The sequence below is a fragment of the Lactuca serriola genome, chromosome 8 (assembly GCF_051521515.1).
Source record: "Lactuca serriola cultivar US96UC23 chromosome 8, Lser_US96UC23_V15, whole genome shotgun sequence".
Taxonomy (NCBI): domain Eukaryota; kingdom Viridiplantae; phylum Streptophyta; class Magnoliopsida; order Asterales; family Asteraceae; genus Lactuca; species Lactuca serriola.
Window position 1 is genome coordinate 73,574,875 of NC_136415.1, and position 9,856 is coordinate 73,584,730.

Sequence of the window (9,856 nt, forward strand, 5' to 3'; positions counted from 1 at the left end):
ATTGTTGTACAGATATTATAAGTATTATATAAACTGAAGAGATAGAGTTGAACGAATTAGAGTACAATAAAGTTGCTCACCATCATTCTGAACCCACTATTTTGAACTCATGTAAATGTAGAGTCATGAGCTTGGAGGTACCGATGTACCTTGGTGCCCATCCTATTTTTTTTCTATTACAACTCCGTTCACCCTTAGCATCTATTTTTTCTTGATTTTATAGGAACATGGTTTGCAAAAGGAATTATGTAATCACATTTCCTCTAATTGAGAATTGGTTATTTATGATCTGGCGCAATTAAAATGCTTATTTATATGATTTCTTTTACTTAATTATACAATAATGTCAATTTTAAAAATTTATAAAATTTTATTGTACTATTTTATCAATTAAGGCAAACGACACAAATTATAACATGTTATCGATATTATGTCTTTTTGCCCAACAATAAAATGTTGTATATTTAATATAGAAAATCTTATAGTTTTATGCATATTTTCTCACCCAAACTCATTACTCATCATTCTCCTTAAAATTAACTCGACCGTTAGATTTATAAAGGCATTATTTTAAATGAATATTTATAACAATCATAGGAATCTTGACTTGACTACTTGCAGTTAACTTAACTTATATGACCGTTACTTTCCTATTTGATTTCAAATTTACACTCATCCCCCCAAAAGAACACACACACACTAACACACAGTTTGAACTGCCATTGAAGATGAAAGAACCAGAGCAACAACAAACCACAGAAGAAGAGAAAATGCAAGATCTCAGATTCAAAGCCAAGGGGCTTCTCCATAGAGACGAATGGGAACAATCAATCCAAACATATTCCCAACTCATCTCTCTCTGCCAAACCCATATCTCTAATCCCCAAACTCGACCCGACCCGAAACTCCAAAAATCCCTCTGTTTAGCCTTCTCCAACAGAGCCGAAGCAAGATACAAAACCCGTGATTTCGATCAAGCTCTCAAAGATTGTGACGAGGCATTGCAAATTGAAAACACCCATTTCAAAACGCTCATGTGTAAAGGTAAGATCTTGCTTAATCTTGATAGATACAGTATGGCTTTAAACTGCTTCAAGATTGCTAATCTTGATCATCCCAGTAATCAAGATTCTGAAACCTTAAATGGGTATTTGGAAAAAACGAAAAAGCTTGCATTTTTATCAAGATCTGGAGCATTTGATTTTAGTAATTGGGTTTTAAATGGGTTTAAGGGTAATCTGCCTGAGTTAGCAGAGTATATTGGCGCTTTAGAGATCAAGAAATCTGAGATTAGTGGTAGAGGATTGTTTGCAACGAAGAACATTGATGTTGGTTCTTTGTTGTTGGTCAATAAAGCTATAGCAACCGAAAGAGGGATATTGCCAGAATCCAAAACTCAAGATTTGGGTGAAAATGCTCAAATGGTAATGTGGAAGAATTTCATAGACAAAGTTGTTGCATCAACTTCAAATTGTAAAAGAACACAATACTTGATTTCAAAGTTATCGGTTGGTGAAAATGAGGAAGATCTTGAGGTTCCTGATATAAGTAGTTTTAGGCCCGAATACGAGCAAGAGTGTGGCTTTTTGGGTGAAAAGATTGATATGGGAGTCATGTTAAGCATATTGGATGTGAATTCACTTGTTGAAGAAACATTTTCAAGCAAATTTTCGGGTAAAAATGGCGATTATCATGGTGTTGGGATATGGGTTTTGGCTTCTTTTATCAACCATTCCTGTAACCCTAATGCGAAAAGATTTCACATTGGTGACCATGTGATTGTTCATGCTTCCAGGGATATAAAAGAAGGTGAAGAGATCACATTAGGCTATTTTGATGTTTTTTCGCCTTTGAAAACCCGAAAAGAAATGACAAAGAATTGGGGGTTTGATTGTCATTGCAAAAGGTGCAAATTTGAGAATGGTGTTTCCGAAAAACAAGAAATGGGAGAGATTGAAATGGGGTATGAAAGAGGGGTTGATGTTGGTAACATGGTGTATAAGTTAGAGGAGAGTATGAGGAGGTGGATGGTAAGAGGTAAAATGAAGGGGTATTTGAGAGCTTCATTTTGGAAGGTTTATTCGGAGCTTTTTGTATCAGAAAAGTTGATGGTGAAGTGGGGGAGAAGAGTCCCGGCGATGGAGGTGGTGGTGGAGAGTGTCGTTGAGGCGGTTGGCGGTGATGAGAGGGTATTAAGGGTAGTTGTTGAAGGGATGAAGAGGAATGGTGGTAGTGGTGGTGTGGTGGAGATGGAAAAGGCAATGAAGTTAGGAAGGGGTGTTTATGGGAAGGTCATGAAGAAGCAAGCAATGAGAAGTTTAATTTGTTGATCAAATTGGGAAGATTAAATGCATTTGTTCCACATTAGGGTTTTTTTAGAGTAACTTCTCATTGCAATTGTAGGGTAATTTTTTTTGGGTTCGTGTTTCATTCCAAATTATGTTGGAATAGATAAAAGAAGAACTATTTTAATTCTTACAAATGTTTTTGATCTTTTAATTTCTTTTAGTTAGTCATCAAATTTTAAAGATCTACTTAGTGAAACATTGAAATTTCCAATCACCGAAGTGGAATATTTATGAAAGGCAGTTTCTATTTAATGGTGATGTTAGTCTTTACAAAATTGTTTATTGTTAAAATATTAGATATTTAAATAAGAATCAAACACGATTTTTGAATACTTATCTAAGTGTAACATTTATTGCAACAATCATATTTTTGTTTGGTCTACTAAATAGATGAAATATAGATGAAATACGAGTGCCAAAATGGGGTTTAAATTGTGATATAATACAAGTAACAAGGTGCGGACTTCACACTTATATATAAGACGAGTTCAACCCCGAACACGAAGAAAGGCGAGAGTCAAGTGGGGGATCTCATGGCGGGGTTTATTTTCGAGTTTGAAAGTTGTGGGAAAACCTTTTGGATTGAAGGCAAGTTGACGAAACATGTAGATTTGGGTCTACTTGAAGGCAACCCAAACTGCATGATAACCAAGTTGCTTGATAGTTCAAGCTGTCCGCAACAACTCTAACCCAAGCTGTTTATGGAAGACGACTTTGTCTTTACAATTTTTTTCTTTGAAAAACTATTTTAATTTGTATATTTTGCGGATTTCGTTGTCATTATCCCATTTTCGAGGTGATGAATATATATATATATATATATACACACACACACACACACATTTTTCGCCTATTTGGAACTCTTAGAGTGATCCTTACAGATTATCATAAGTTAAATTTCTCCTTAACCTAAGCATTTTAGTGGAAAAATGATGTTACAAGACATAACCTAACCCTAGTATCTTCAGCCTCCATCCCTCTAAACCCTAGAAATCGACCCTTAGCCCCCATTTGAGTGATTTTAGAGCTTCAAAGTGTTTTATGTGTGTTTTGGTGCTTGAGGAGGAAGAAGGAACTTCTTGAAGAGTCATTGCTTGACTTGGAGCTTTTAGATCTAGGCTTTGTGCACCTAGATCTAACTTCTGGAGGTATAAAGTCTCAAACTTGACAACTCTTTCTTGTAGATCTAACTAGGTGGCACTTTGTTATGATTTTGGTCCCTTTGTGGTGGTTCTTTTGAGTAGAAGTTACTCCAGAACCGTTGAGCTTCATATTTGGCCTTTGATGGGGTTATGAAGTCATAAAGTTGGGATCTTGATGAGTATTAACCTTCCATGCATGAATTGGTAGTCTTTTGGTGAAGCTTGGGACTTAGGGTTTCGATTTGGGTCCCATTAAGTCATGCTAAGTCATAAAGTTATGAACTTTATGACTTAAGAAGTCCCTTTGAATCAGATCTGGAAGTTTGGACTAAGGTCTTAAGGTATTAAGAAGTTTTTAAGACATTTTAGAGTGATTTTGACCTTTGGAATTCATCTTTGGTAATTGGGCTTCATTAAGCCATGCAAAGGTTTTAAGCCTTCGACTTTATGGATCAATTCACTTATATTTGAGGTTTTGGACATCTTGGCTTAAGGGATTACGACATTTTCTAGGTTGGTTGTGGGCAGTGTGAGTACGGGGAGCGTACCTCCTCGTACGCAGGGCGTATTGGGTCTCTTGAGCGTACGCTTAGCATACCCACTGAGTATTGCGAGGCGTACTCAGTCAGATGAGATTTTGCATTTTGGGCTTTCATTTGGGCTTGAGTGTTGAGTTATTAATGAGCCATCTTAGTACAAGTGTTTTGGACTAGGAAACATGGTTGGGCTTTAGGGTAAGGCCCATGTAAGGGGTTTGGGCTCAATTTGGAAAATTGATCCATATTTGGGCCTTAGTTGATTAATTGGCCTTTGGGCCTTTCAAATTGTGAGTTTGGGCCTTAATCTTGGACCAAGCTAGGTTAGGGGTAAAATGGTCTTTTTACCCTAATTATGGATTTATGGTTATGGATTAGAACCCAATTGCTGATTAGGTGTTGTTTTGACTTTGATAGTTCGGGGATCTGTCAGCCAGTAGCCAGGGATTTTTTGTTTGATTCGGCAGTGCGGGGTGAGTCTTCTCATTATATCCATGGGCCGAAGGCACCAATACCGACCCATTACTTGTTATGTGGAATGCTAGTTGTCTCTATGATACTTGCATGAAAGACCATGGGGGAGCCTATGACACTTGGATATCAGACCATGGGGGAAGCCCATGGCATTCCAGGTAAAGGCCATGGGGGAGCCTATGGCACTTCGATATCAGACCATGGGAGGCGCCCATGACATTCCAGGTAAAGACCATGGGGGGAATCCATGGAAACTACATGTATGTTGCATGATATTTTATGATCATATGTTATGTGGTATTTTTAGGGAACTCACTAAGCTTTATGCTTACGGTTTTCAGTTTATGTTTCAGGTACTCCGATTTTCAAATGGAAGAGCTCAGGACGATTGCAGAGCACACACCACATGTTTCCGCATTTTGTGTATTACTTTGATTTGATGATGTTTTGATAAATCTTGGTTACCTTGGTTTTATGGGAAAGATATATATTAATGATTTATTAATCTAAAAATAAAAAAAAATTTCTGTCATGATTTTTGGGACGTTACAAGTTGGTATCAAAGCGTTGGTTTGAGGGATTCAGACATACTCTTGGGTGTGTCTGAACTCAAACTGGGGATTTGGTAAAGTTTTCAAAAGAAAAGTATTTTAAGAAAAGATTTTTATAAGATATGAAAAGGGTGTGGTGCATGCTATCAGCCGAGCTCAAGTGAGTTTTTCCAAAATACCCATACATGTTATATTTCATGCTTTAATTGTGATTCTGCGAATCGCATGCTAGTTAGGGCTAAGGAACTGCTCAGTTTTTGCATGCTAGAATGATATGAGAGACGCCTTTGTATGTCTATTGTAAGAGCTGGTATACTTGCATGCTAGTGATGATTAGCCAGCGATGGATTGGCCTGATATGTGATGTCTTGTAGCCTTGCGAGCATTAGATGTTATGCTGAGACGTGAATAGTTATTGGTATTAGTAAATGCTAAGTGTATGATTTAAAAATTGTATACAGTTAGGATCTTATAGCCCTAGAATAACTGATTTGGCCTTATTTCATGTTCCTTGTTTTGTTGTGGTTCTAGGGTAAAGTCTTTTATTCAACAGTCTATTTAATCATGTTTTGTGTATAATTTGCATGCATAAGGCAACCGACAGTGAGGGTGGAGGTTCTTAGCATGAGTTGTGGTGTGTGAGCTTGAATGTTCTTCAATTATTCTACGGATTAGAGTTTTACTGCACAAATGTTGCTTGCTTTGTGCTTTGTGGAACTCCTAAGTGATGTGAGTTAGTTGTTGAGTGATTGTTCTCATGAGGTAGCTAACCGACATTATGAGGAGTTCTTCAGCAGCTGATGACAGGGTGAGGTCGAGAACCTAGGGGAGCCTAGGGATGCTTCGGTGGGTTTTGTTGTGCTAGTTAGCGATTGCTTGGAGTATGGATTGGAGAAGGTGACTTAGAGGATCTAGGAGGATCCTTGAGGAAAGTATAGATAGGTGTGGAGGATAGTATTGGGCCCGTACTACTGAAAGCACATGATCCATACTCGAATCGTGGAGAGCCTTGGAGAATCTAAGAAACATGTAGGATGAGGATTCTTGAGTATATTCAGACCTTTTTGCATGTTTGTTCAGTATGGTGTTTAGCACTCAGGAATGTGGTCTAGATTCTGGTTCCGGATCAATAGCAGGTTCTGAGCCGATCGATGCGCGGTCGCGGGAGTTCATCTCATTGGAGATTACTCACGGTGTTTCAGATTGGACCTTGGTGGTCTGGGGTTCAACCAAGGAAGGGATTCTGGAGATCTTGGATGAGCGCTTGGGCGCTATTCGCAATGAGGTTATGACTATCGTTGGAGCCCGTACTCTATCATTCTGTGAGCGGGAGATCGATTTGGAGCACCTGGGGAAGAGGGGAACCAGATCAGGTGCAGTCAAGGGAGGGTTCCAGGAAGAGACCCAAGACTTTGGATCAACGATTGCGGGGCCAGTAGGACCAGGGTCAGTGCCGCACGTGCGGGAAACTGCATGTTGGAGCTTTCCATTCCAGAGGTATGGGATGCTACAAGTGTAGTGGGATTGATCATGTTTGTAGGGATTGTCCTCACGGGGCAAGTCCGTTATGTTTTCACTGCGACCAAGTGGGCCACAAGAGGGTCGTCTGTCTGATGAGGAGGGAAGGAGTAGTAAGTGCACTTGCTACGACTATTTTGCGGATCTCTGATAGTCGTGAGGGTAGGGCAGGAGCACTAGCATAGAGGATCCAGTCATTGCAATGTCAGACAAGGGAGATCCGTGCTTTAGCAGGTGATTTTGCGGGTATGTTATCTTTTGTTTTCTCTTTGGTTGTTATTAGTATTTATGATGCTTGGAATTTTATATTGGTTTGGGTAAGCGTTACCTCTGGTTTAATTCTTTGTTATTTTCAGGTTATATCTTCGAGAATTGTTATATGCCTTTTGCATGCCATGAATCATTAGTGGGTTATTGAGGGGTTGTATCTCGTGTAGTGGGTCCCAATGTGTTCGGTGGTTATTCAGGTTTTTGGTTGATATCGGTTCAAGGGTATTGTGTGGAAGGCCTATGGTCAGGCTAGCGGGTTGGTTCTCTAGTGAGTCAGGGTTTAGTGGTGTTAGCATTCGTTCTGGTAGGAGCGGCAGTCATCGGTGGAAGAACTTTGAGATCAACCATTACCGTTGCTAGGAGGGGAGCGGTAGTAGGAAGATGGTGGTATCACTTGCGTGAGTTGTTTGGTCATTGGAAATGTTAGGGGATTTTTATATTCACATGGGTTGTAGTCAATTAGAATTCAGTGATTCTTTGAGAATGGAAGTTGGGATAAAGATTCTTCGGTTCAGGGTAATGATTATAATTTTAGTCGCCAACATAAGAACTCAGGAATTAGAATGGTATCATGGGATGTGATTTGGAATATCATACTGGTTAAGACTTCAAGAGTATTCTTCAGGGTTTCAGGAGTTGGGTGATCATGGAGTTGGCTAGAAATAGAACGCTAGTATTGATTAACGCAGGTCATAGGTGTTTCATGCTATATGAGGTGGATGGGTTGGGTAGTCCATTAGGATTTTAGAGATGAAAGAGCTTTGTCGAATCCAAGTGAGGTAGAATCAGTTAAGATTTACGGGAGTTAGGAAGGGTGTGGAACCAAGGAAAGTTTCACATCCTGGCCAGGTGGAGAGACGAACCAAGTGGCTGTTTAGATTGAGGTTGTGTAAGTGGGAACTCAGAAAACTTCCAACCACTGGTTGGCATCTCCTTTATTATGCATAGCAAGATTGTGGTTCAGTCCAGGTTGAGGGATTCAGAATTTGAAGTATGTCCCGAACATCTAACGAGATGCAGGTTTTGGCTCAGGATGCATCGGTTTGTGATGGTTAAGGTGTGGTAAGGCCATGGATGGTAACCATGGTTGGTTAGAAGTGTTCTAAGACTGCGATGGGATCGTATCCTTCACCAGTTTGAGGTAGACTATCGTTGGAGGTGGTCATGAGTGCAAATGGGTATCAGTTTGTGCCTTGTGCACACCGGTTAGGATTATCGATGAGTATTGCTCTGTTCTAGATTGAGGACGATTGGGGTCCAAGGCGGAGTGGGGCCCATGTATCTCTTGTTGGGTGGAACCCGTGGGCGAGGACAGTGTGATTATGGCAATACAGGTTGGATCTGGTGGAGACCGTTGGGGCAAGGTTTTGGATCTTGAGTTATAGGGTTAAGTGGGTGTTTAGTGTGTGGCGCGGAGGGGTTTATAAGCTGGGTAGACTCGTTATTTGGACTCTTGGGAACATGGTGGTTGGATCAGGTGCGAGACTGGTAGTCTTAACGATGGGTTGGGAGCCTTATATCTCGGTCTAGTGAGGGGTTGTTATGAATCAGAAGGTTTTTGGTGAAATGAAAGTGCAGATTCGTGGATCTCGGGTTATGAATTGAGTATCGAGTTGGTTTTTGGGTGAGATCTCGAGTTGGGTATCACGAGTGTTTATGTGCAGGATTTTATTTTCAGTGGGATAAGAATTTGGGGTATCTATATGTCGAGGGCATCAATCAAAGGGTTCAAGGGTAAGAATGTGTTCGGTTTTGATGAAGGATCAAGTCATGGTGATTGTTTCTTGGTTTGGTTCTAACTATGAGGGGCATCAAGATAAGTTATTTATTTGGAACCTGGGTGTGGAGTCGCATGATATTCGGAGAGTATGAATAGGTCACTTGTAGTTTGGGTTAAATAATCTCAAAGTAAAAGATTTAAACCTGTTGAGCATCTCTTGTCTGAGTCTAACCGTTGCAGGGATGAGTCTACTCGAAGGATTATCTGAGCCTTCTGTCAAGTATAAGTGTTCTACAACAATAAGTTGTATGTGATTTGGTTTTCTAGTGGGGACCTCAAGTTACCAGAAGATGAGTAGTCAGTTGGGGGATACGTGGAATGGATTCAACAATGGTTCAGTATAGGCGATCTGTTATGAGTCAGACCATCTCAAGACTTCAGATTCTAGATTAAGTGGATGTGGTTATGTTGTAAGGGTTATTTTCAGGAGGAGAAAGGATTCGTTCATCTTCGTGTTGTAGAGCCCTGCCAGGGTTGGTTTCAGTTTCCTTGGGGAAGGATAGGGTATGCTAGGGGTTGTAGCTGTATTGCATAGGTTGTCTGGTGTGTCGGGGATGGTAAGGAATGATTTCGAGGACGGAATCTAATTTAGGTGGGGGAGATTTGCAACGCCTTATTTCGAATCGATTCCTAATTCGAGGTTGTGGTCCAAAGATCGTTCATCATAATGCTTAAGGCCTTTGAAAAGGTGAGATATATACCCACTTGGGTGCGAGTAATTTAATTGAAGTGATCCGGGTGTTCGGTTCGTGTTTTGGAGCCTAGAGGTATTTTGGTAAAGTGTTAGTTCAGGATTTTGTGTAAATTGGATTTTGTTTGTAAGGTCTTAAGGCTGGTATGAGTTGATAGAAGTGTATGGCTTCTCGTTACCTTTCTGTGGATATAAGGATCGCCGGAAACAAACTTATAATGAAAAAGTTATGGCCTTCATAAGTTTGGTGGTTTTAAGGTTTAGCCGGGTACATGGGGCGTACCTTGGCGTAAGTTGGGCGTACTGACCAGGATGGTCATGGGTGCTCTTCAGAGTATGCTGGGTGTACCATATGTATGCTGGGCGCACTCCAATCAGACCTAAACCTTATTTTAGGGTGTTGGACCCTCTTTAAGCTCCTTATCTCATAACCTAACCCTAGTATCTTCAGCCTCCACCCCTCTAAACCCTAGAAATCGACCCTTAGCCCCCATTTGATTGATTTTAGAGCTTCAAAGTGTTTTATGTGTGTTTTGGTGCTTGAGG

The 9,856-nt window shown here is 40.2% G+C and overlaps 1 protein-coding gene across 1 annotated transcript; it reads left to right on the forward strand.

Annotated features, from left to right (window-relative positions):
* Positions 1-640: 640 nt before the first annotated feature.
* On the forward strand, positions 641-2,482 carry SDG35 (SET domain protein 35). The gene has a single exon (XM_079017980.1). It carries the CDS (start codon positions 729-731, stop codon positions 2,328-2,330), a length of 1,602 nt encoding a protein of 533 aa, XP_078874106.1. The 5' UTR covers positions 641-728; the 3' UTR covers positions 2,331-2,482.
* The last annotated feature ends 7,374 nt before the right edge of the window (positions 2,483-9,856 follow it).